Source organism: Pogoniulus pusillus, chromosome 21 (assembly GCF_015220805.1).
Source record: "Pogoniulus pusillus isolate bPogPus1 chromosome 21, bPogPus1.pri, whole genome shotgun sequence".
Lineage (NCBI taxonomy): Eukaryota > Metazoa > Chordata > Aves > Piciformes > Lybiidae > Pogoniulus > Pogoniulus pusillus.
The window spans coordinates 12,966,462-12,994,438 of record NC_087284.1 but is presented as its reverse complement, the minus strand read 5'-3'; the positions used below and the strand labels follow the sequence as shown (position 1 = coordinate 12,994,438).

Sequence of the window (27,977 nt, the reverse complement as noted above, 5' to 3'; positions counted from 1 at the left end):
ACTGTATCTCTGTCTGTCAACAGGGTCTGGAAAAAAGAGCAGATGCTAATTAATTTGTTTTGTTTGTCTCATTTCCTAAACAGGAACAAATAATCAGTTTAGTCAATCAAATCTGTGGAAAAGTATCTGGTAAAAATGGCAGCATTGAGAACTGTATCAGCAAGCCCACACCAAAAAGAGGACCTCGTAAGAGAGCAACAGTTGACGTGCCATCATCTAGGCTTTCATCCTCCAGTTCATCCAAAAGTGCTTCAAGTTAATCCTGAAGATGCCAACACTCTCCTTTTGTCAATTTATATATATTTTTTGTAATTATTATCCCATAGTTTGGAGTACTTGCTGTAGAATACAAGCTGTCTTTGCACTAGCTCTAAAGAAGATTTTCTTCTGGTTTTAGAGAACTAATTTTGTTTTAGCATTAAAAACTGTTGAATTTTTTTTTGTACTTAGACTAGGTAGATACAGCAGTCTGATTTTTTACAACTGCCGCCTGGTCACTGTTTGACAGGGGCAAGGGGCTGATGAAATACTAATTTGTATTGTCCTTATGGCTGGGGGAAGAAAAAACAAACCAACAAACAAAAAGCCTTTTTGGTAACTGGGGGGAAAAAAAAGGCTTTTAACCCATTTTTTGGAATAGTTACAAGTTTGATGTGTTTTCTAATTTGTTCTCCAGTCATGTGAGCAGATTTTTTCTAGAGAGAAAAGGGATAGGAGACAGAAAAAAAACCCCAATAACTTGAAAGAAATTGCTTTACTTTTGGCTGTCTTTTCTTCTGTCACAGCAAGACGAGTTTTGTAATTTTTTAAATTGGAGGATACACGCTTTCTTTGGGAGGTTATGGCAGCTGAAGATGGACTTTGTTTCCTAACTGTAGGCAAAAGGAGGAGATTTGGAGTATGTTCTCTTTTACCAGCACATCACTATGCATCTGTTTTGAGGGGGAAAAAATAATAATTAAAAAAAAAAAAAGAAAAAAAAAAAAAGGGAGGTAAAAAGACTGCCTGCCTGGAGGAGTCACGTGAGGGAAAACTGTGCCTGATTTCATTAGGAAATCCATTCTGTTATTTTTTGGTGCTGTTGGCTACTTTATCAAAAAACCCTTCAATAGCATCCTTAAAAAAAAAAGGAAAAAAAGAAAAAAAAAAAAAAGGAAAAAAAAAAGAAAAAAAAAGAAAAAGAAAAGAAGTGATTGAAGCCATAAGTGCTTCTTTTGTCATAGACGTGCAATCTTTCTAACATTCCATTTCCATTCCACTGCTGTTTTTCACACCTTTACACAGTCAAGCATTAATTTGTTTTGAATTTGTCTCATTCTCGGATCACATTTAGAGCCACTAGCAGGTCTGCGTTGTTTCTTTTGAATGTGAAAATGCATTTGCTTTATTCTTGTCTATTTTTTTTCTCTTCATGTTGTAACAAAAAAAAAAAAAGAAACAAAACAAACAAAAAAAAAATCACACCTTTTGTACATATGCCTGTAAATTTTTTTAAATACTTGAGCCTTTTCTTGGGGTGGGGGGAGGGATGGCAAAGAGACGAGATGAAGAAAAGCCTTACGTTTCACTTTCTTCATCGGTTGGATTGGATGCTTACAGGGTTTTTCTTGTAACATTTATAAGTGCTGCTTACATCACTGAACAACAACAAAAAATAATAATGGAGTAGCTGTTGCCCTTTTCTGGTTGCGTGTACAGTATGTGTGGAATAAAAAAGGGAAAATGTTTTCACAAACTGTTTTGTTTCGTAATTGAATTCAACAATACCATAGCTACCCATATTGCACTGAGCTTGCCAGTGGTGACTGTCAGGAAAGTCCTATAATACAATTTGTTGGTTGTTGTTGCAGAAGACTGAACTGTTTTGGAATATTTAACAATAACATAAACAGAGTCAAGTGTTTTCAAATGTGGTTGTCTGGTTTTTATGGCCTTGCTGTGTACTTTTCCCTCTTGACAGTAAACTTCTGACTATGGCTTACAGTTTGACATTTAATTTATTAGCGCTGCTCTGCTCTCTTTCCTTGCAAGGAAAGACTTCATGTTGTTTATTGCCAGTTTTTTGTTTACTTTCCAGATTTGTACTACGAGGTTTAATAAAAAAAACAAAACTTTTTTGGACATTTTGTCTGTCTTCTGGAAAGTGAGAGAAAAGTCAGCTCCTTCAAAAAAAAACCCACTACTTTCCACAGATACCTCTGTAAATAGTAAATATCTATTCATAGCTTTCATTACCCAAAGAGGGGAGAGAGAGTGAATCCTTAAGGAAACAGGACACTTCCCAGCTGGCAGCAGCGGGAGATACGTCATTCCTGACCATTGGATTTGCTAGGGCAGGTCTTTGGAAGGGATCTGCAGCACAACTTATTCTTTTACTTACGCTCTTTCTGATTACATTCCTTCCCTCATGCATAAGGAGCAGGAGCCAGGAGCCTTCTCAAAGGAGAGCAGATCCCTGCAAATAAAGTGTGAGACCTGACAAGAAACAGCTGTTAGGTAAGTTCAGACTGCAATTTGAGATAGAAAAAAAAATGGCAATAAGAGGATGACAAGACTAGGTCCTAAGGTTTATAGAATGTACGCCCTTAATTCATAATTCGTCCAGGTTTAGTTCCCTTACAGCGCTGGCTTGCATCAGTGTACTCAACAGATGTTATCATGGAGCAGTAAATTACACTGCTGCTCGGTATAAATAACCATGCTTTTTCTGATTGCTGAATTAGTCTCCTCTCTTCACTGTCACAGATAAAACATTGCAGTAATCAAGTAAAAGACATGGTTGCGATAGAAATACTTTATTTTATCTTGAAAGAGGAGTAAGTTTATACAATGCTAAGATATCTTCTCCGTGAGGAGTGTAACATTTTGATATGCATCTCTCTCCTCCCTTTCACTTTCTTGGGTTGTTTTTGTTTGTTTGTTTGTTTCCTTAAACACTAAGACCTATGATAACTAAGTTGGTCCTGGATAAGAAGTGTGAGAATAGACACTGCTGCATTAGTAGACAAAGGCAGTAGGCAGACAGTAGGTAGTAAAGAGTAGAAAATAATTTCATTTTGGTTTGGATCCTAAATCTTCAGTTGTGGCAGCTTTAACATGCAAGAAACAATTTGGGTTCAGTATTACACATCCAGTCTAAATATTTCAGCCATTTAAAGGTTAGTAGTCAAAGTAACTTGTATCTTTCCCCTTTAATTCTCTTATACATAGTATATACAACAGTTTTACTGCTCCCATGAGCCCCAAGACTACTGGTAAAGTGTGTGTGCTTTAGGCAATTTTTGTTTTGTTTTAAAAAACCAACCTCCACCCGACTGGCAATTTGGTAAAAAGGCAGTATTACTCAGTAGAAAGATCTGGCTGTTCTGCTTGGTTAGGAAACTGTTACACAGGCAAGCTCTTCATTCACTTGATCATTCATTCAGAAATCGCTCTTAAAGGATATGGGTTTAAGATTCACAGAGTTTGAGAGTCACTTTCATCGCTAACATCTGAAGCACCCTTTCTTTCAGTTACAGCAGCAAGAGCAGTGTCCACTTGAACTTCCTCTTCATCAGACTGAATAACTGGAGACTCTCCTTCACTTGCTTCTTGGCTGGCAGAATCAGTACAGGTTGATGACAGCGAAGACAGTTTCTGTCGTAATTCAGACTGGCTTGGAACCTGAAGACTTATCTCATTCACGTAGGTGTTGGAGTCGGGCCCTTGTAGTTGGAAAAAGAATGACAATCAAGCTGTGGCTCAGCTAATTAACTCAGAAATCAGTGTATTAGCTGAGCTCAACACAAATTAATGAGTTGCATTCAGGCTCTGTCTCCTGCAAACCACAATTAAAAAACACTCCTAAAACACAAACACTGCCGTAACACTGCCTTTTGGCTTTTTAGAAGCCACAGGCTGGTTTAATCTGATTCCGATGGTGTGTATGCCTCTAACATACCATTGGAGACCATATAAGGTAAGATTGCAGGAGTGTTAAGTCCTGAATATTCAGAGACATAGCTGATGTCCAGCTTGCCTGTTACACTTATTCCTCCTAACTCTGACTTTCATACAAAGTTCTTTCCGATTTCAGTATGTGCTGACAATTGTTGCCAACCAGGGGTCACCCTCCAGACAAAGTGTCCAACAGAATGATACAAACCTGGGCAAAAAAAAATCTAGTACAATAATTAGGAGATAGCTAATGATGGTGATCTCCAGTTAAGAAAATCTAGATGGGGAAGTATAACAAATTCTTGCTCACAGCATGAAAAACTTTCATTCATAAAGCTGTATCAGAGCTCAAGTGCACAGCAATGGCATTTTAAGACTACACTTCCTCCTTACCCTATGCCAGACGACTTGTTTTAAGCAGCTTTGGTGCAATGGTGTTTTTGCTTGTGGTCTGGAAAGTTGACATTTCAAAATTATCTCATGTTCTATTTTCTGGACTCTTTCTGGCAGTAGATAAAATAGGCAGGTACCTAAGCACTCTGATCTGCCAAATAAACCCCTTTTTTTCCTTCCTTATGACACCAGAAAAGGGTTTTTCCATAGGGCACTGAGCTTCAGCGCTGAGTAACCTTAGTGACCAAATAACTCTTTAAAATCCTGTGAGATTTTACATAAGGTTTCAAAACGGCTGGATGGAAATGAGCTGATTGCTACAGGACACCTCACTCTTCCTAAAGCTCCTTGCAGAGCAATTCCCACTGCTTTGCTCTGACTGCTCTCCCGTGTCTTACCCACATTCGAGTTAATATGTAACTAGAAAATGGAGGCAACAGAATCTTCTTGTACTAGGCGCTACAAAGTACACTAGCTGTTGCTCAGGCACATTTCTCACCCTAATTTGCTGCAGCCTTAAATTCTGGACCTAACAGTTACTGGAAACAATTATGGACTTAAAGAGCAATTAAGCCATGTATGTGACATGGTTTTAGCCTCTCTGGGACTCAGGAACTCCAAGGGGAAATCACGTCTTCAGCATCAACACAAGTTGATAAACATGGATGTTGTAGCTGACAACTCTTGACAGCCAACCTGCCTGCCTGGACTGAAACCAGCCAACCACTCGAACCAGCTGTGTTAGTTCAGGATGTCTAGCAGGGTCTGCTGAGTTGCTTACCTTGAGCAGTACCTGAACTTAATGTTGAGCAGAAGTTACACAAGTAATATGTCTCTAAAGACACCTGTCTTTATGTTGTGCACATCACCATGCGTTTACACAACACACAGAAGAGTCTTCTGGAATGGCAGAAGTATGTGTTTTAGTTCAACTTCTCAAGTATCATGAAATATGGTAAAGTGAATGCCCATAAGCTGGCAGCAGTTATAGCAAGACACATTTGAAAACATTGTCATGTTTTGAGATGATTTTCCTTCTTGCCAGTTACTAAAATATTTTGGCTGCATTTTGTCACATTCAGGACAATTGTGAAACCAATCTTGCCCTGACTAAGCCAGCTCTCCCCTGATGGCAGAATGAAGAGTTAGCATTTAAGCCACCTGATTTTTCAGACAATGAAGGCTACTGTCTATTTGGCTTGATACAAGAGTGCCAGGGCCTTAAACCAAACACAAAAATCCCTTCTGATGCAGGGGAAATGAATCATCTGGAATCACAACAGCCAGATTCACAAGACTGTAGGTGCAGGAGCTGCAGACGAGTTCAAGTCTCACTGCTAGCCTCTCCAACCTCTGCATTAAGGTTACAGTGCTAGAATATTACAGCACTGGTGCACTGAATACAGTGGATGTGCATATGGATAAGAAATACATCTGCACTGTGCACACATGCTGTTAATACTTTGATTACAGCACAACAGCAACATTTTTTCAGACAGCAACAGGTTTACACCTATTTAGGAATCAACAACCACACGTAGTAGTTTCTAGATTTCGTTAGATAATCCAGTTACACACTTTGTTAAGATATGGAACTTCTTGGCCCAACAACTGCCAGCAAGGGGAACACAGCCCTAGAGTATGTAATTACTTGCATGCTCAGGCAATGATCAGATTTAATAATGCATGAATTGGACACCTGTTCAAAACCAGTCCTGTGAATTTAGGTTTTGCAATAAAACATGAAAACCTTTAGCAGCCAAGTGCATACTGCTACTTGCCATATTCACAGCAGGTAATAATCACCTTCACATAGGAAGGAAGAAAATTACCCTAGGATATTAGCCTTTTTCTTTACGTATCCCAGAATACCTGGTAGGATTTAAAGGGCACTTGTTTCTTCACTGTATTAATATATTTCAACCAACAAGAAATCCGAGAACATGTAAACAAGTTCAGTCATCTCATCCCACAAAAGTTATTCTGGCTTCTGTGAGAAAAGCCATTTTGGTACTAACTTGAAGTTTTTAATTAATAAAGCACATGTGCTTGGTGGGTAAAGGATCCAGCATGACCAATTTCCTGTTCTGATCAGATCCCTCATCATGCTGCTACTTGCCAAAACATAAATCTGTATTTTCTCACCAGAACGCAAACAAAATTCTGGATAAAGATTAATTTAATCCCATTTAACTAACATTACTAGCAGTAAGAAGGCTACATGGAAGATCTGTGGTAACAGAATAGCTATTTAGAAGCTTCTACAATGTTTCCTCTCTATGGACTCTGAGTATCCCTCACTGAAGATCTTGCGCTGCAGAGCTGGTCTGAATTTCGTTCAAAATGCAAAGATTCTGGACAAATTATAGGAAAGCAGCCTTAAAAATACAAACCTAACCCCCACAAACGTTCTCTTCTTTGTTCAAATGCCCTCTATGAACTTGATCCAGAAAAAAATGCACCTTAAAAGCAGTATGCAACATATCACCCACCTGTCCTGTGACAAATAGAACATGAAGCTTCAGTAACTGGATGGAAAAAGAGACAACCCAAAAATACCAAGCAGTTTTACAGCAAGCTCTCCTGTACTGCAAACTAAATGCTAATGTTTTGAAAACCACTAATGAAACCGTTCAACCTGTGAGCAATGTTTTATGAGATAATGTCAGGCATCACAATTAGAACAATTCCAGTGATGTATCACTTGTCTCTAAGCACACTGTAATTACTAATACCATACCCAGCATGGGAGAAAGCACATTATTGTCTTCGCCTCCTGAGTTTAAAAACACATCAAGTGCTTCTTGGTCAGACATGTCCATCAGGTCCATCTGCTCCAGCATGTCCACGTTCACCTCCATGGAAGACATACTTCCAATTGGTTCTGCAGTAAAAATAGTGCAATGAGCAATCTGATAGTCAAGGACACGGTGCTGCTGCCTATAAAGGCTTCAATTGCTGCTATAGTTCTATGTATTTGTACCAAACTTAGAACTGGAAGGAGCACACCCACAGGAGCGGCTCAGCAGCAACCTCAGCCCTCATCCAAGAGTACTCTGTGCAATCTTTGTTGTAAAACTAATGTCCATTACTGGTTCTGTAAGACAAAACATTTTTAGCAACAGCACTCTCAGAAACATGCTAGGCTGGGCTTCAGGGGCAAAGACTGAAACTTTCCATTTTGTAACACTCTGTTCCAGTTCTCTCAACTAGAAATATTTCTGAAGAAAACAAACACATTGGAAGATGCAACCACTAAATGTCAATACACAAAGGGACATGAAAACTCAGAAATAAGGATTAATGTTAACAGAAAGCAACCATTCTTCCTCATTCCATCAATCAGTCTAATAAATAACAGTCACATGTGAAACCTAGCCTGATGCTCTGTATCTTCTCTCAGCATGGGGCTTTTACAAGGTACTTATTGTCCAGTGTAATACTGACAGTTGGCAAGGGAATTAAGAAGTCAGATGAATATTTGGATGAGCATCTTCTTCCCTGAATGATAAAACATGCAAGACAGCACAACTAAGTTCAATTTAAACCCAGCTGCTGTGTGCAGAAGATCAAATACTACCATGAATGGTTTAATGATTTATATAAACTTTAAAAAAATTATAAACTGCAGTGGTTTCATCTGTAAGCATTAAACCCACTGCTGACTCCAATCTCTCAGTAGTGTTCTCCAAGTTATGAGTCTGTGGATTACATAGAAGGGATTTTAAAACTTGCCTCGCCTCTCTGCTATCTGCAAGTATCCTGTAGAAAGGTATTGCTCCATGTCCTGCTGGAAGGCTTCTTCGAAGAACTTCTGACGTTCCTTCAGCTTCATCTGCTGGGCATGCTCCATATCCAAAACCTTCTGGGCATGTTCAGCATCTAGCTCAGCTGAGCATAAAACAAACAAACAAACAAACAAAATGTTGTATGTACATTCCCACTGACTCTCAGATTTTAAAGGCTACTGAAGCAGCTCAATTCTGCAACTGTTGCTGCAGGCTGTTAGCAAAGGCTGTTGTCAAAGAAGACTTCGGTGCCTTGCAGCTGTATTTTAAAACTGAGAGGGTAGCAATACAATAGCAGCATAACCTTCATGTTAAAGTGATGTCATAACTATTTATCTTGAGGCAAGATGAAGATTTCTCCAACTGTATCAACAGCAACAACCGAAAGCACTGTCCACCAATAACCAGGATTTCAGAATTTTGCCCCAAAACATCTGTCACATCTAACTACACACAAAAGTAGCATTTTGGGTTTGAATGCTGCAGCATATTTCCAGCATAATACAAGCATAAACATACACGTTTGTGCATGCTTATGCAGATAAACACAAACACTTATGTGCATGTGTGCATATCCATGGGAGATTCTCATTGTGTCAGCTTTCACAGACTGAAAAAATCCTTTGAAGAGCGTCCTACATTTTTACCAGGTACATATCCAGCATCATGAGAGTCAAGACCATTCTGTATACAGCAGCAAAAAATGCACCAAAAGATGATGATGATACTGAAACTAAAGAAGTAGAGCCAACTGCCATGAATTACTAATGCCACCAAGTAACAAATGCCACCAAGTAACAAGGCTCAGCTTGCATACCTTGTGCAGACACAAACTGACAACCAAGTTTGCTTATACACACACCTCTGCTGTATCTCCACGGTTCCTCTTTCCTCCTACAGGAGTAGCATTAGACTTGTCGTGGTAAGCCTGAATAGGCCAAAATAGGCTTATATATGTCCTGGCATGCCCGGACACATTTTTCTGCTCTCCCTCCTTTTGCTATGAGGAGAAGCAATTGTGGGAAAGAGGACAAAGAACCTGGAGCCACTGGGTCTAAGGACTCTGGCTTGCCCAGACTTGTTTTGCTCCTGTTTGCATCCTATGGTAAACACACTTGGCTTGTGCTTGCCTTGTGCAAAGCATGTGTTATTCCCAAATTTGGGTAAAGCAAGCCCACGGCTTCACCTAATATGGTCAGGCTTCGCTGTCATACTGATTTGCTATTCTATGTCCAAAGGCCCATTGGTCTCAGGCTGTATGGATAAAAAGAGAGGAGCAGGTAAACACAACGTGCTCTGCTCTTGTATTTGTGCTCGCTTGCCTGCTGTTGCCTGCTGCTTTCTGACATACTGCTCCTGGCAGTATGCTGCCTTACTGAATCTTGCCATGCTATACTAAGCTATAAGCTAGCTCTGCCAAAAAGTAACAAACTGATGCTGTGAATTTGTTTGCATGGAAACTACACCGCCCCAAGTTCACCAGGAGCAGGCTCTAAATGCCTCCACACAAGGCATAGCCGATCTGAGACTGCACATCACAAGACATCCTGCCTACACCTGAAATTCTCCTACCAAGACAGGAAGCCCTGGAGGAACACAGATCATCGAGAGGAGCCAGGATAAGGGCAGAGATCATCTATCTCCTTTCCCCAGTACTGTGTCAAGCCTGGGAAGAATCAGAAGCCTTAGCGGCTGGCAAGACACCAACAGAACCCTCTGCAAGTGTTTACTGCCCTTCTTTGGACACAGTCCAGCACCTCTACGTCCTTGTAGTGAGGGAAGAACTCCTTCCCTCTTGGTTTGCTCTACCGGATTTGCCAACTGGCCAGAGGGCATACTAAGAAAAGCACTGTGCTGTTTAGAGAGGAGTAACATCTTCTAGATTAAAAAGCTGTGTTAGCTACTGAAGTACTATCTCCTGCCAGGCAACTATTAGAATATGCTTTTAAAAACATGTTTTTCAGATGGAATACATAAACTGGAACCCTCTAGAGTTCTCTGTCCATTTTTCTAAACCATGAGCTCTCTGCTTACATTTAAAAAAGGAATTTGCTAGCTGAGCTGCTGATGGAAAAGACAGGGACAGTGAGAGCTGCTGGTCTGGGTTGTCCTACCCACTAAGGAATGCTCCAGCAAATACTGCTAGTTAAAAATAAAGTCCAGGCTTTCACAGGGCAGACAGTTAGAATATGACATGCATACAGATAAATGCTGAAGGAGCATAAGTTTTTCTAGAACAAGCATCATGTCAGTCTTCCACAGAAAATGTTCTATTAATGACACTTTAGAATACAGAAATTCATTAAAAGCATTTACCATTACGGGCATTATTATCATCATGCAGAACATGTTTTATTACACCAGGCAAAAGCTGCCTGCATCAAGGTCATAGATCATCTACAGAAGCACCTGAGCTGCAATAGTCACCAAAAGGAGCCATAAAACTGCACTGACATCCAAATATCCATGAAAACATCAGTAAATAAGCTGAAATATTTTTCTTAGTGCATATTTCAGGGTATAATAAGGAAAATGTTTTTAAGTCAATGTATCTTTATTATCAGTTACACTCTGGTGTATGATGATTCTCTACATTCCTTGGAGCAGCTTCTCTACTAGAGTCCTAAATGATGAGCAACTATTAATAACACCGTGAGTCAGAAATGCTATTCAGTTGTAATAATGAAAGCCAGAGGCTCTCACTGACAACAGAAATTTCCTGTTTTCTCATAATGAATTCTGACACTTTTGCACTCTATCTTGGTTCTTCAGGATATTTTTAACCCCAGAAAGAGGCAGTATCCAAACAACATGAGACTGATAACTTCTTAGTATTGCGGTCTCTTTTTGCCTAAAATGTCCCATTAACTACTCAGACTCTCACTGGCCAAAGCTAAATGATAACAGCTGCTTGCTGTACTGGCATATTCCAAAACACTCTGGTTGAAGGGTTGTCACAGGCTTGCCCTCCAAAGCCAGTTACAGAGAGTTAACATCAAGAACCTTGCTGCACAATTTCATGCTCTGCCACATATAATAAAAATTGCTTGGCTAAGCAAAACCAAACTGCTACATGTGGGGTTTCTGTTTGTTGTCAGAAATGCTAAGGACAGCAAGAAGAAACCAACAGCCAAACCTGAAACTACAGAAAAATGGGGATACTGTTTCTTTTACTAAGCTTTTCAGAATTGTGTGTTTTACACTGAAGAGAAGTGTGGCCAGCAGGTCATGAGAGTTGATTCTTCCCTTCTACACCGCTCTTGTGAGACCCCACCTAGAGTACTGTGTCCAGTTCTGGAACCCTTATTACAAGGAAGACATAAATGTGCTGGAACATGTCCAGAGAAAGGCTATGAGGATCATCATAGTGCTGGAACACCTCTCCTATGAGGACAGGCTGAGAGAGTTGGGGTTATTCAGTTTGGAGAAAAGAAGGCTCTAAGGAGACCTTACTGGGGCCTTCCAATATCTGAAGGGGGTTTACAAGAAAGTTGAAGAGGGATTTGTTAGGATGTCAGGTTGTGATAGGACTAGGGGGAATGGATCCAAGTTAGTGGAGGGTAGATTTAGATTAGATGTTAGGAAGAAGTTCTTCATCATAGTGGTGGTGAGACACTGGAACAGGTTGCCCAAGTGAAAGCCCCATCCCTGGAAGTTTTTCATACCAGTCTGGATGGGCCTCTGGAGCAACCTGATCTAGTGGAAGACATCCCTGCCCATGGTAGGGGGGGTGGAACTAGATGATCCTTAGGGTTCCTTCCAATCCTGACAATTCTGTGATCCTGTGATTAGAACCAGCATCAAAGCAGTCCTAATACAGACAAAAATATCACCCATATACCCCTCATAGGCTGTTCACATTCATATATAAATTCTTACAGATCACTGAGACCTGACATACTTAAAATATGAATGCATTTTTCCTTTCACCATAAAATTGTACCTTAGAATTAGTAACCACATCTATTTCTTAATCACACTGCTGCACACAGAAAAAAACCCCAGACTACAGAGAAAATGTTAATTCACCATTAGATGCAGGCTTACTGGACTTGTCATGAGATTACTTCAATTCCACTCCAGCCATGGCTTTCAAGAGAATAGAGCTAAACAGAGGCAAGATATTTCTTAAAAACTGGCAACTCAAGTGCTGACATACAGCTTTCTGCACCATCCCCAGGAGCAACCCTGTGGCCAAGCCATGGCTCACCTCCCTTGCAGCCACAGTAAAACTTGCAGCTGCCTCCTCGGAAGCCCAAGTGCAGAGGTAGCACTCATCCACATAATGTCTGCTTGCTACAAACATCTCATTTTCTTCAGGACTGCTCTTCTTGACCTTTCACTCCTCTTCACAAGCCTCCTACATTTTTACCTAAGCTGCTCATTGCAGCACAGAAGTTGGTTCTACTCTAGAATAGGTCACCCCAACATGATGCGGTCTCTGAGTACATGAACCTCTGCTGAGATGCCTCACTGCCCTCACCTCCTTCAGCCAGGTGACTGCTTATCAGGAAGTTTCAGGGGACAACTCCACTTCTCCAAACACCTCAGCATGAGAAAAAGCTACAGTCATCATTTTCTATCTCTGTGGATCCTACCTGCTATCAGCCAACAGGACCTAGAAAGCTCTATCAGCCAATCCCAGTCATTAAAGACTGCCCTGTGCTCTTATAATTCAATGAAAGCTAAGTATTTTCAAAAACCAGTGCCCACAGGTTAGTCCTCAATACAATGATTCTTCTTACAGGTATTTCCCCTCTCAGCCTATTGCTGGGGAAAAAATATCACCATGTAGTTATGCAATTTGCCAAAAACTTAGAAAAAATCAAGGGAAGAATATGTGGCACAACATCCATGTTTCACATCTTAATTCATGTTTCTGATACCTTTCTGCTGCCAGCAGCTGTGCTCACCAGACCCTGTATTCCTGTCACAAGATCAGTTTATTAAAACTGAGTCTTCAAGAGAATTTCTTAATGACTTTATGAAATATTTTTATTTGCAAATAAACTCTACTTCTGGAAAACTCCCCCCATGTCTTAAGCATTTGAACTAGATACTAGAAGAATGCAAACTGCAAAAAACCAAATCACAACAGCAAAAAAAACAAATCACAACAGCAAAACCCCATAATGCCTCAAATATAAAGGACAACATTTTTCTGATATAATTCATACTCTTGACTAACACTTCCTGCAAATTAAAATTTAGCCACAGTAGCTAAAATTCCTATGCAACCAACAAGCTAAATGATCATTTTATGCTTCAATATAAAACATTTTCCACTTAGGCACAACAGATTTCCTGAATAAATTAATCTATAAATAAAACACAGTAGAAGAATGACTACAAAATACAATAATCAGCAGCTGAAACCACTGGTTGTTTAGATTGCTAACACATCTCTTAGACTTAACGTGGAAGATGTCAACTTGTCTAAATGGATGGCTTTTTGGTGCCTTCATACTGTTATGCAAGCAGTTTGCCTCCCTTCAATTAATTTATTGTGTTATTTCATAGTTCTCATGTGAACTAGAATCCATAAATGTATCTAATTCTGAAGAGTGGATGGCAGAGAATAACACAAAAAGTGGAGCTTTGACTAAATGCCCTTTTACCCCTTTCCACAGTTATCTGGTTTTAGTAGATTCATTCAAACAGACCATAAAATGCATGCAAGTATTCTTCTCAGGAATTTCTGCTTTCACTGGAAGTATCAAAGCTTCAAGCAGTCCTTCACTGAACTCACTCCAGGTTTTTGATGTTCCTTCTATCCTGGGAGGCCCAAAACTGGACACACAGCATGCAGACATGCTCAGTAGAGGAGGATAATCCCTTCCCTTGATCTCTTGGCCACATTCCCATTCATGCAGCCCTGGATGCTGTGGCCTCCTTAGCTGCCAAGTGTGCTGCTGGCTCATGCCCAGATCCCTGCCCACCCACACCCCTAGGGCCCTTCCACAGAGCTGCTCCCTGGCCAGTCAGTTCCCAGCTGGTCTCCTTGCCAGGGCTCCTCATGCCTGAGCGCAGATTACCTGTTGAATTTCACCATTTTTCTGGTCAGCCCAAGCCTCTCTAGTGCCCTCAGGACAGCAACTCTGCCTTGCTATATCAACTGTTTCCCCCGGTTTGGTGTCAGCTACCCAAGCTGTAACATCGTAATTTGGCAATGAGACTGTCAAAAGATATTAGCAAGCTGGCTGCTCACTGGACAACTGGAAGCTCTCAAAAATCAGAGTGATAAACACAAAGACAGCCAGCGGAAGCCAGCCAGTCAAGTAACTTTTCAAGTGCATTGTAACTTGGTAACTTACACTTGCAATTGCCTCATTATATATCCTTTTAAGTAAGAATATCAAAGCAAGACAAGATGCGAGGAAGCATTTCAAAGAACACATTTTTTTTTTCCCACTCAGAAATGTTTAAATTATTCTCAATAGAATTTAGAACACACTTTGATAATCCGAGGGATGGAGTCCAGAGCACTTTTGCACTGTACTTTGTTAAGCAGGGTGTATGTGAGAGACTCTTGGCAAATGTGGAATTAAAAAGAAAGAAGATTGTAACATATGGGAATTAGGTACATGCAGTGCTTCTTCCAAATAGGAGTAAAAAGCAAATGAGGGAAAACGACAAGATGGAATTGTTTTTAAACTCTGATTGAACAGTCTCTTATAAAAAAAACAACCAAGACTATATTCAAGTAATTACAATCAAAAAAGAAAAGTCCTGATTTCACGGGATTTCATTAGACTTTGGAGACAGAAACATCCTCTCTGATGGAAAAACCCACATTATTCCAAAGGAGATTTATTGTTTGATGACTCTCTAAGGCCTGCATTGTCATTAATAGGTATTTTTACCATTGGTCTCTTTTCCCAGGTTCCCAGTGACAGAACAAGAGGACACAGCCTCAAGCTGTGACAAAGCAGCTTTAGGCTGGATGTTAGGAAGAAGTTCATCACAGCAAGAATGATTGGCATTGGAATGGGCTGCCTGGGGAGGTGGTGGAGTCACCATGCCTGGAGGTGTTTAAAAGGAGGCCGGATGAGGCACTGTGTTAGAAATTAGTAATAATAATATTAGGTTATCAAAATTATTTTATTACAGTGTTTCTTCATGTCAAAAGTGACTCTGTATGTATTCCTCGATAATTTCTAACTAGTGCTTTTATGGATTGCATTCAGAATATGAAAACTCCAATTAGCCCAGAAGTAATCTAGAGTCAAGAGGAAAGGCAGAGGTTTCACCAGTGCAGGGAAATTCTTTAAGTTGCCCAATAAGTACCTTCAACAAGTTGGTTTACCCTGGAAATTCCCTCTAAACTTACTTGAGATCCTTGAAAAATACAGAATAAGCCTAAATAAATATCAGAATAAACTACTGAAAATAACCTGCAGTGTATGCCAAGATCCCAGTTACTAAAGCAGCACCTGGAGGAAGAAGCAGCTTCCGACCAACACGACAGGAAACAAAGCTTGGGAAAAGGTTTCCATCTAACTCCAAACTTTATCTGGCTACCAGGAAATCATGAGAATTAAGAGATGCTAAAAACAAACAGCAAATGCAGGAATTTGGTTCTAAAAATTAAAATACAGCATGGATTTTAAAATTAAACCCCCCCTTGTACTCATATGCCTCACAATGTATGGAAATACTACTAGTGCTTTGCAGAATTAGGGTGGTTTAGGTGAGCTAAACAAAAGGTTATGGTATTTACGTTTATGTCACTTTCATTTTTTTTTAGCTCTCTCCTACCTTTCAAAGCCTTGTCAAGTATTTATATAAAAGTATATTGGTGGGACTTGGTGATCCTGAGGGTCTTTTCCAACTAGAATGTTTCTGTGATTTAGGAGATCTATTTAAGGCAGACTAGTGGCCTGCTTCTGCAAATGAGAAAGCTCCCAATGCTATGGATAGACTGCAACCAGTGTCAGTTTTCAAACAACTAAAATGGCTCATATTATAAACAACTTAGGATTTCAGATAAGCCTAAAAGATCCAAAGTTAAATACAAAAGTTTAAGCCCCACCTTGTCCACCTGTACTTTTCATGACATCACATATAGCAGCTATATGTAACATTATATTCTTTAGATTGCTTTCAGCTTTCTCTATTCTCTGCAAGCTTGCAAGTACAACAGGTTAAGGACTCCTCTGCAAGGTGGTCCACAGCAGCACAATGGACTCTCATTTTAGAACTAGGCCTACTGTGGTTCAGAAACAGTAAGAACGCTTCCTGAAATCCAAGTGCATTTGCCTACTTCTTGACTTTTTAATGAAGAGCAGACAAATTTTCATGCCTGCAACATGGTTAAGAGGAAACAATTTTAGAAGTGTTTTAATTACTTTTGACTATTACCAAAATCATCATGGATATACTGTTCTACATTAGGATTTTTTTCCCCCACAACTGCTTCAGTATTTTCCTACCCTCACATGTGCAAAACTGGCAAAGCATGGCAGTGTTACAGCAAATGCTTTAATGGCAAATTTTCTCCTCCAGGCCCATACATTACAACTGCTTGCACAAATGTATAATCCACCATTTTCCAGTTTCCTGATTCCAATTCATTTATGATCCCAAAAACACTAACCAACAATACCTGTCTTTTTAGAAGATGAGATTTAGTAATGTGGCTTCAGTGTGATAGGAGTACCACAAACCATTCTCAACTTGCACCAGGACAAGCTCTGTTAGGAAAAAGGTCTTCTAAACCCCCCAATTCCTCCTCTAGGCAGATTTCTATCCAACTGAAAGAGAAGAAAAGGTAACAAGGGAAAGAGAACACTAAGCTAAACCCTACTAACATAGAAAATAAGTGGAAAATTAACAAAATAGCAAAAATCTGAGCTCACATGCTTGCTTCCGGCCTCCCTCCCTAGAAATCTATCATTTATGGTACTGTATGAACAATTTTAGCAAGCTGAAAAGTATTTATTTTCACTATAAATAAGCCTGACAATGCCCCACACATCTTCAGAACATTCAAGTTGATTAGTGAATAGTCTGACTTCAAAAAATCTGGACACACACTCTAGAAAAATCCCTCTGTTACAAAAATTGCACTTGAAAACATTTCAAATGACTCAGCACTACTTGACTGTCATGAGAAGCTCTATTTTAATACATGCACTCTACAATTACTTTTTTTTCCTTGTCATACCTCAACAATACTCCTTTTGAAATGGAAGAACTAATCAATAGCAAATCTAAAACCGAAGTACTTAACATAGAAACCACAGCATTGCAGCACTCTATTTGGGTTTGCAAAGTCCATGGCAACTGTCCCAAATAAGATTAATAGCATCCCATTACCTGAGTACAAATTGATCTATGAAATGATTTAATTACTATTTTCCCTTCTGAAAAGATAATCATCCTTGCTTTGGAATGTGAAGGCTCTCAAAGACAGGCAAATGGCTTCTGCTGCTACAAGAGCAGTGCTATTCTTAACCTTTGCACAACCCTGAGATACTTGCCTTCTAGATCAAATTATGTGCATGCATACATACATGAATAAATTATGAGATACTGTTTTGCTGTCACAACACATCGTGCCCATGTTGAAAACATGAGTTCCACAACATGGCAAATCAGTTGGCAGGTATCAGCTTTTACTAGTCCTTAAGAATAACACCAAGCATGGAACTCTTGCTTTGGTGAAGCATCATCCAAACTACAACCATCTTCAAAACACACAGGCTAGCAGAACAGCACTATCCAGTGCTTAACTAAATCTTGCCTTAAAAAAAGGGAGATGAACAATTTGCCTCCTTCCCTATTAACTGAAACAAAACAAGGCATTTACTCTATGTTGTGTTTTCAAAAGAATCAGTTTTCTGATCTGAACATGCAATTCATATGTCCCTCTCCATAGGGAGAGGTAGAGCCTGCCAAAGAATCCTACATGCTTCAGAGCCAAAAGGAACGAGCTGCAGATTCATAGTCTCAATACAGTGCAGCCATATCTCATTTTACCTTGACAATGACTTATGTTAGACTTGAAGAGCGGTGGGGGGTGCGTGTTTAGGTTTGATTTTTTTTTTTTTTTTTTTAAATACATACTTTAATCAAGCCTTAGGTTAATGGTCAGGCTTCATCTTAAAGGTCTTTTGCAGCCTGATTCTCTGACTCTATAAGCAATGATTTCTCAAGTGGAAAGAAAATATCCTAACTTTTACCAAAATAATCATGCAACCAGTTGAAAGAGAATTTGAATTTTTGACATCTTTTCCATGTCGTAGGGCAGTCAGAATGCATTCCATAAGCTACATTTGATAACAGATGTGCAGCAAATAACACCATGCAATGATGAAAGTTCTATGCTAAAAATCCAGTCCAGTGCAACACTGTTCAGTTAATGTCCCAAAATGAATCACATTACAGACTATCCTTAGAATTCCTAGTGGTGACTAAATACTTTTGTTTGATACCATTAAAAAAAATGAGATCTGAACTACCATTGATTCTAACAAACCAGCATCCAGGAGCATCTAAATATTTACTACAAAGTAATACGAGAGGAATGGTTATTAGGGATGAGCTCTCATCTGAGAAATGCTAAAACACATACAGTCCTGGTCCAAGGATGATCAAGGCTGGAGCACCTCTCTTAAGGAAACAGACTGCGGGTTGGGGTTGTTCAGTCTGCAGAGGAGAAGGTTCCAAGCAGACCTTACTGTGGCCTTCCAATATCTGAAGGGGGCCTACAAGAAAGCTAGCAAGGGACATCTTTAGGATGTCGGGTAGTGATAGGACTAGGGGGAATGGAGCAAAACTAGAAGTGGGTAGATTTATATTGGATGTTAAGAAGAAATTCTTCATCATGAGGTTGGTGAGACACTGGAACAGCTTGCCCAACGAGGTGGTGTAAGCCCCACTCCTGGAAGTTTTTAAGGCCAGGCTGGATAGGGCACTGAGCAACCTGATCCAGTGTGAGGTGTCCCTGCCCATGGCAGGGAGATTGGAATCAGATGATCCTTAAGGTCCCTTCCAGCCCTGACAAGTCTATGATTCTATACTCATTGCATACAGAGTATCAGTTATGACAGATCAGTTTCTTTTTAAAAATCTGCATGTATTCTAAAATACAAATCAAGAATGTCATTCCTTTTAAAAACAGACAATATCTAAGAGCTATTTACAAGCAAAGTTAATGTGCAACACTAGCAATGGCTTGTCTTTTACAGTCTTTTTATAGTACTGTAATAAAGATCTCTTCAAACTACCTTATGATACTCTCTTACGTAAGTCTCATTCAATTAATAGGTTGCTTTTAAATTCAGCCAAATTAATAGTAACAACTACACAGGCACAACAAAGAGAGACAGCCAAAACAAAAATTCTGCCACATTTCAAACAGAACAATGGGGTTGAACACAAAGCTACATGTTCAGAGTATACGACTGTATTTTCACAGTTAGAATTATGCATTTGCTACTATGGAAAGGCATTATATAACAGGAAAGAGGGCATCTTATGATAACTGCAGAAATACACAACCATGTGTTTTTCCATGGAACATTTCTATTTTGGAAAATGAAAAGGCTTATGTGAAAGAAAACAAACAAAACCCCAACAAAACCCAGTTTTGTTAGGGCACAGATTGCAATTCAGAAATAAAGCAACTTTTAGTGTGCCAGGTCCAAAGAAAAGATAGAAAGTTTTAAATTTTTAATTAGACATTTTAATCTTTCTTCCATGCTTCTAGTTTTCATTATTCTCAAAACCATTCAGTTTTCTTAATTTTGGTTTTACAGAGTAATAAATAGTCTACAGCTCAGAAATAACAGATGCGAAGAGAAAAAGCAGCCCAGGGAAAAATTCCAACTTGCAGAACACCGACTGTCTTTAAATAGCTCAATGGTAAGAATAAAATTCTTTTGATGATCTTGAAAAACATTTAAGATACAGCTTTTCTGAAAAAAAGAGTTCTGAAAGATGGTTTGTTCCCACTGACTTCCTGACTTGTGTGGCATCTTATAGCCGAGTTGCTCTGACTTGTTCAAACTTGCATCTTTGAATAGTGAAGGTGGAACAAAGGTCATCTTATATATACTGGTGTCAAAGCACTTCTGTCATTTTTAGAACAATTTCTGCAACTTTGACATTTCTTTTTTTTTTTTTTTTTTTTTTTTTTTTTTTTTTTTTTTTTTTTTAAAGCATTTAAGGGCAAACTTGGAAGAGCCACAGGCAGATGGGAAGAAAACCAGAACCCTGCCTCTTTTACAGTCTGTAAACTGCAATAGAAGAATGTGTTTGGTTTTACTACTACATTTTGTTCAGCTCAGAGGAATGTCACATGCTTTAAATTTCCCAAGATTTCAGTATTTCATATGGTAGCCAATATCTGCTACTAACAAGAAGAGAAGCTGCTACCAGTACCATTCAAAGTTTTACTCTAACATTCATGTTTTTACCATGTTTACTCCTTAAAGACAACCAGACTAAACTAGCACATCAATATGGGTATAGCCAAGGGAGATCAATCACCCAAGAATGAAACCTTATTTTATGGTACTAGATCAAATTAGCACTGCCACATGAAGGAAGGACTGCTAGCTGGGTACAAAAATAACTCTTCTAGACAATTCTGGTAATTTTTCTTTGGTTGAGTTTTTTTAAAGAGGATCAGCACCAACAGCCAGCTCCAAGTAAAGCTACAGTGGCAACTGTGTTCATTCAGAACTATTTTTGCAGTTTAGCTATTAATTTATCAATGTTGCTATTGATGCAATCAGGTATGAAGTAACTCCAATTTTAGCATGTACTCACATTCATGTAGTTTACAGTTAACAGATAAACTGAATTCTAAAATGTGATATACAAATCAGAGAATATATACTCAGTGAGAAGAGACCTTTGGGATCATCCAGTCCAACCTTTGACGCAGCACTGAAGGCTTAACACTAAACCATGTCCCTAAGCATCATGTTCACATGCCACTTGAACACCTCCAGGGGTGGTGACCCCACCACTGCTGTGGGCAGACCAATCCAGTGTTTGATTACCCTTTCAGTGAAGAAATTAAACTAATTTAAAGGACTGCAATATTAGTTTTCCAAGAATTGCTAGGTTGATTTAAAGATACTGTGCAAAACCTAGCAGGTCTTTGTTTATGTGTGCAAGATCTAAGATTAACTTTGTACAGCTAGAAAAAGTTTCACTGATTAACATAACTAAATCAGGTCACCTGTATCCTCATTAAAAGAGCATAATTAACAGCTAGGCCTTTTTCTTTACTTGATGTTCATTATTCTACATCTGCTTCTTATTAGAAGAAATCATTATCACTACAGCAATATAAAACTTATTAGGTCTATCAGTTGCTTAGCCCAACACCTCAGCACATAGGTAACAAATCCAGAGACACCTACAGAGTAAAATATAGGGAGGGTGTAGCAGATGTGTGATGTCACTAACACATCAGTGAAGCACTAAAAACAGAAATATGAAAGGAGATTAAAAGTAATAAAGATGAGGTAGGGACAGAGAGAAAGGGCAAATGACAACTCAGATGGTCAAAGAGAGATGATAAATAAGATACAACACTTGATTCTGGGTATCCTCAGTCTAGTAGAAACCAAACAAGTTGTAGTAAGGAAAACAACACAAACCAGGAGAAAAAAAAAAAAAAAAGAGGCACAGAAGGCTTTGCCACGTTGAAACCAAACACCAAGAACAATGAGGCACTGCAATAAAATCAGCCCTTACCAAAAGAAATACACACTACTTAAGCTACTCTACCCGACAAAAAGCCAGGAGGCTGTAGGAACAATTACTGGTGAGAAAGAACATACTGCATGACCATCAAAGACTGAACCCTATGCCTATAGAAAAAACGATCTGACAGATGACACCTAGGATACAGTATCTTACTCAAGCAAACAAAGAAAACCCAGCTAGAGGATACACAGGCAAAGTGACAGTGAGGAGTGAATAAAAAGCAGAAATTCAGGAAGCTGATAAAAGCACTTATCAAGGGGAAGAGAAAAATTAAGGGGGCTGACTGGGGAGGGAAGTCAATGTAATTAGAACTTTGAAACTTGTAAAATAGGCTTCCTATGAGATCGTTCCTTTCAACATACACAGCTATATCAAATCTTTCACATCCTCTCCCCACATCTTCTTCCATTCCGTGGGTGCCATGCAAGACTTAAACATCTCCTGCAAGATCGGGGGAAGGAAAGACTTATGCCTGTGCTACAAACAGTACAGAATGAGGAATTAATTCCCCTGACACCTGTATCAATCAACTTCTGCAATTTGTATGCACTTTAAAAACATTCATCTTTAGGCAAACTAAAAATACAGAATACTTAATGTATAATCTTTTCCTCATCTCCTGAATATGTATAAGTCTCTACTAGTTTAATTTTTCATTTTATTCTTTAGAATATTTTACCAGTAAGTAGTTGCACGTGCTTTAAGCTTCACAAAATGCATGTCCCTTCGTACTGTAAATAAGCAGTTGACGCCTGAAAAAGTTAAATTTCTTAACTTTTATTCCTCTGAACAGCAGCTCTCTGCACAAGATATCATTTTCTATAGCTATGAAAATCACATGCTGTACCTTTACAACAGATAAGGCCATCCGTACCAGCACCAATTCAAACAGCCCCTAAAGAGGTGCAGAGAGATTCCACAAAAGAAAGCAGCATTGCTTATTTTAAAAACATTAAGGAAAACTGTAAGCAGAGGTGTTCTAGTCCCACACAGTGGACAAATCTTCCTTGCTTTAATATCTAAGCTTGCACAATGTGCCTCTCAAAAGCTGAACATTCACTAATTTTAGAGAAGGATATCATTAGAACACAGTATGACCTTTATTAAATATGAATTCACAACACATTTGGCATGACAGTGGGAAAACTTTGCCTTCAGGCCATCATTATATCTGCCCTGTTTCCTTCTCCCTCTTTCCCTCACCATACATCTGCTTTGTCAGCCCAACAGCATCCAATTTGCATCCGCAAAGAGATTTGTTGCTTCATCATCAAAGCAACCAACAGTATTTTTATATGATACTAGCACAGAAACAAAAGTATGAAGTTTAATATTTAAGCTTGCAACAGAGATTGAGGCAAATATTTCTTATCTCATAGCTGATGCTGTAGATGCCAACAGATATCACCACATTTGATTTTACTGACTTCACACAGGGAAAATTTCATCTGTAGTCATGAAGACCATATATTTTTAAATAAAAGATCAAGTTTGATGGAAGTGGGTTGCAAACAATATTATGGGATCTAAACATCTGGTGCTCAGACTTTGAGATGCCTTTTAAAACAGAAATGAGACAACAAGATGAGACAGTGATGAGCAGTTAAGAGTATGAACTCCTCACAAGACTGAAGTGAAACAATCTGATCTGTCCTGGGGCTTGGGTAACAACAGACCTTTAAAATGAGAAGAACATCATGACTATAAGGTCTTCCAAGACAAACATAGCAGGGACATCACCTGGCATGGGCATCACCCTTCATATCAGTTTCTGAATTCACACAAGTTATGAGCAAGGCTTGAGGTAGAAATCCAGTGGTAAATACTGTGGGGGCATTCCTGTTCTGTTGGTGCGAGTACTCTCTCGCCAGGACTGGATGAATTGTACACCAAGAGGATCTCAGAAAAGGATGAACTTCAACCTATTGTGATCTTCTTACAGACTATCAAATCTGTTTACATTGGTGATTATTCAAGGGTAATGAGAACGAAGGCATGCATGAGGAATCAAAGTAACATCATTATTATCATTTCATGCTCTATAAAGCTGTAGACATTTGGTAAGAGGTCTCCTATTTTGAAACACTCTCACTGATATTCCTTTTAAACTATTTTTTGTGCATGCCTTATTAAGGAAGTTCCCTTGACAATACATGTGTTTATATATACACACATTAAATACAGTATCAACATCAAACAACAGCTACATCACACAGAGACCAATCTAACCATAAAGTGCTGAAATTTGGTCCAGAAGGAAGAAAAAAGCACTAATCCTTAGCAATATATCAAAACTGTATTTTCAAAGTAAAACTGGGAAATTGGGTGCATTGTTCAAGAAAGCAATACATTCTTCACAACCAAGCATAAAATTTACATGACTATAAGTTTTCAGGAAGCATTAATTAACTTCTTTCTTTTACTCAAAAACCCAGGTTCCCTGTAAAATGCTAGTTTGTCTAATTCTATTTAGGGCAAGGGATGCTTTCACATGCATCTGGTTTAAATAAAATGCATATATATTCACTAGGGTTTTTAAAATCAATTAATTTTATATACTAAAAACTCCATGCAAACATAAAACCTCTATGTCAACTTTAAAGATAGAGCTGCAAGTGCACACTTAAGTACAGGGAGGAGGTGGAAGCCCCATCCCTGGGAGTTTTTAAGGCCAAGCTGAATGGGTCTCTGAGCAATCTGATCTAGTGTGAGGTGTCCCTGCCTGTGGCAGGGGAGTTGGAACGGGATGATCTTTGAGGACCCTTCCAGCCCTGACAGTTCTGTGATTCTGTTAAGTGCATTGTACTCAATGTATTACAAATAATTTCACATACAAACACCGTAAGTACTAGAAGACTAGAATTAATTGCGTTTTGCTGAACAAATTGCAAGGTAGCAGATTCTATTTACCATCCAAAATAGGTCAGAAATTATATACTTGCACACTGCTATTATGATCCATTTCTTAAAGTGAAAACTGTAATCATATCAGCAGTTATTAAAGACTGATGGCCTGCTTTTCTAACACTATTTTAATGCTTTCTAAATAGTAAATTGAATGATGGTGTCTCAGCCTAGGGAGCAAAAAAAGTATCAGCAAAAAGCCTGAGAGACTGCATTTTATAAGCTTGCTGGATAAGAATGTATTTAGAAATCAGAACAAGCAACGTCACTCTTAAGCCCATAGGTAAAATGAAGAACTTATATTTACAGTGAATCAATCTATAATAACACAAGTCACATTTGAGGACTCCTTATTTGGAAATTATCAGATCAGGAGTTGGGGAGCCCTATTCACATTTAAATAAGACTTCAATGCAGGGCATTTCACATTTGCTTTCAGGTTAAACACTCTGCAAAAGTCTTAGGTAGTTGAAAAGATTTCACCCTTCATCTTTATTCACCTAAAGGAAGACATTTGACAGATTTGAGAGAAAGTCAACTAGTCGGACTGGTGGTATGGAAGTATAATGTACTGAGTCACCAAGGCTGTACGAATTGATAGAGCAAATTAACACCATTCCTTCCCTGCCTTCCAAAATACAAGCTACTCAACTATTCAGTCATTCCAAATGATAGCTTTGTTTCAATGCTAGGAGAATGACTGTCAGAGCTCTGAAACTGAGCTACCTAGTCATTCCACAAGAGATATGCAGGTCAGAGCTGAGGCTTATCAAATAAGGCAGCTTGCAGACCTGCCATTTGCACTTTCACTGCTCCTGCTGCACTCATCCTGAGGATGAATACAAAAACTCTGATCTTTCAGATCATTCCAAGATTTCTGTAAAGAGTTGAAATAGAAAGTCATATTATGCAGGCTGGATTGCACCTAGGCAAAAGGCAGAAGTATAAAAGAACAGTATGAAGGAGCTGAACTATAAAATATAGAAGAGCTATGTTTAGAAGCTGGCATGAAAAACATTTCCCTAGGTATATGCACTTTTTGAATTGCAGAATTTAACAATGTTGGGATGAACTTGGAGACTCTTGAAGTGTAAGACTACTCAAACAAACAAAATACTTGTCCAACAGTCTTTAAAAAGTCACAGTGCAAAGAATTCTTAAAATAGAAGCTTGCAAAGCGCATTATATTGTCAGAGCAAATCTGCCTCCATCCCGTTAGAGATGCTAGCTCGGTGATCCGCGTATAACTCCACCCATCTTTTAAGGCAAAAACTGTCCTAGTACCACTGCTTGTGGGCTTTAATGCAAAGTTCTGGCAATTGTCCAAGACTCTGAAAGGGAAGGCACGCAGCTTTTTAAAATTTCCTTTCAGGTCATGACATAAGAGATCACACTGATGTCCACTAACGCTCATTTACAAGAGGGAAGCCAGCAACTAAAAAGAAAAAAGGAATGTACTTCTAAAAATAATGCTACAACGTACAGATTTTTTGTGTTTACACAAGTTATCTAACACTTTCCACAGGGCTTGGTAAAACAGAAAACTGAGAAAATATCACGTACCACACGGAACTGAAAACCAGAGTATTTTTGTCCATGGCAAACAGGCATTCCTAGCAAATAGGGATGGTTTTAAACAGAAGTTTTAAAGGAAAAAATATTATTTTTATCCTGTCTCCTATGCTTAGACTATGAAAGGGCATCTTCATCACAGAAATACGATCAGACTAAGTTAGAGGTCAGTGTATTTTAATGTGAATGAGTGATATTTGGCACTTTTGTCATCTATAAAGGAATCAAGATTGGACTCGAGACTTGAGATGCAGCTGATCTGTCTGGCAATGATAAAACTAAAGACCTTTCCCACATTTTTCTCAGACTTGCCCTTTTGAACAAAGCTAACGGTTGTATATAATCTTGTGGCTTTATACAGAACTCTTAACAGTAGCCCTTGCCAGCAGCCATATTGCCTTCTACTTCAAAATAGCAACTACGAATGATGGGTAAGGACATCCCTGGAATAGGGATCCAATTAACAGAATATGGCAACTTTGACATTTATATAACAAAGTTTCAGTTTAGTCATCAGTGACTAAATTTACACCAGAGATATTAATTCTCACCTTCTGTAGATAGAAGAGCAGCAGTTTCCAAGAAACTTGAAAAACCAGTCACTTACGAAAAAGACATTTCTGCCCAACAGATTTCAGAAGATGTTATTCAAACACTCTATGTTCCTTCTCTTCAGTAATTTGATGACTGGCTCAGTCAGAAAACAACTAAAGCTAGACAAAGTAAATACTGAATAGCATCACAACATCAGCAGACAATATTTTAAGTGCTTACAGGATTTAGGAAAGCCTCTTTGCTGAATTAATACTGGAACAGTTTAACACAATTAACCATTAGCTGGAGGCATACTAATTACTGCAAAACAAAATCCCAAAAGCTGCCTCCTCACCTCAACACACACTGGCCTTTCAAGAATTCTACTACTCTTTTTCTTGAGGATTTCTCTTCTTAATTCCTTCAACATGTTTATATACAGAAGTCTCTTCTCCCCACCCTCTCCATCAAGCAAGCAAAGCTCTCCTAGAATCACATGAAATAAGCTTTCTTCTCAATTGTTTCTCAAACACTTCTTCATTCGCAGCTGTCCACTGAAAATCTCATGATTGATTCCTCTCTGGATTCCACCCCGCTCACAGTTGAATTAATCTCAATAGCTCATTTCTCAAGAGCAACTTCATGACAGATTGTTTTCCTCCTAAATATTTTTTGCTCAATAACCCTGTCACTTGCAGAACTTTTTGGCTTACTATAGGACAAAACCCTAGAAAATTGTTATTTTTTGCATGTGTTAGTGCTGTTAAGAGCCACCTGTTCTTAACACTTAACCCTTTCATACATGTGCTGCTGCCTGAACAAAATACATAATGCTCAAGTTAAAACTGAATTAGAAGAAGCATTTCTTAAAGGCTACAGAAACATGTACATGATGTGACTCTTTTACTGAAGCATAAGAATACCCTGCTCACACAAGCATTCTGGACTATTTCTTTCATTCAAAAAACAGCGGTGTACATGTTAAAATTGTCATAGTACTCAATGTCAAATCAAAAAGCACCTATTTTTATAGTATCTTGAAAAAGAAAATGTCTTATTATCTCCTTGAGTTTCAAAGTATTTGAAGTATTCAAAAAAAGCACTGTAGAGTAAGAATACTGG

General features: G+C 38.8%; 2 protein-coding genes across 6 annotated transcripts in view; one reads left to right on the top strand and one right to left on the bottom strand.

The window, feature by feature from the left end:
- The window catches only part of JARID2 (jumonji and AT-rich interaction domain containing 2), a 233,472-nt gene extending 231,351 nt beyond the window's left edge, over positions 1-2,121 (top strand). For all 3 annotated transcript variants that reach the window (XM_064160992.1, XM_064160994.1, XM_064160993.1), the window contains one exon: positions 84-2,121. In XM_064160992.1, coding sequence (XP_064017062.1) covers positions 84-260 — 177 coding nt within the window. In that variant the 3' untranslated portion in view covers positions 261-2,121. The remainder of the gene's footprint in view (positions 1-83) is intronic.
- A 658-nt stretch (positions 2,122-2,779) lies between these two features.
- DTNBP1 (dystrobrevin binding protein 1) overlaps positions 2,780-27,977 on the bottom strand; it is a 70,141-nt gene continuing 44,943 nt past the window's right edge. For all 3 annotated transcript variants that reach the window (XM_064160995.1, XM_064160997.1, XM_064160998.1), the window contains exons 8-10: positions 8,065-8,220; positions 7,070-7,213; positions 2,780-3,704 (exon numbers count right to left, since the gene is read on the bottom strand). In XM_064160995.1, coding sequence (XP_064017065.1) covers positions 3,457-3,704; positions 7,070-7,213; positions 8,065-8,220 — 548 coding nt within the window. In that variant the 3' untranslated portion in view covers positions 2,780-3,456. The remainder of the gene's footprint in view (positions 3,705-7,069; positions 7,214-8,064; positions 8,221-27,977) is intronic.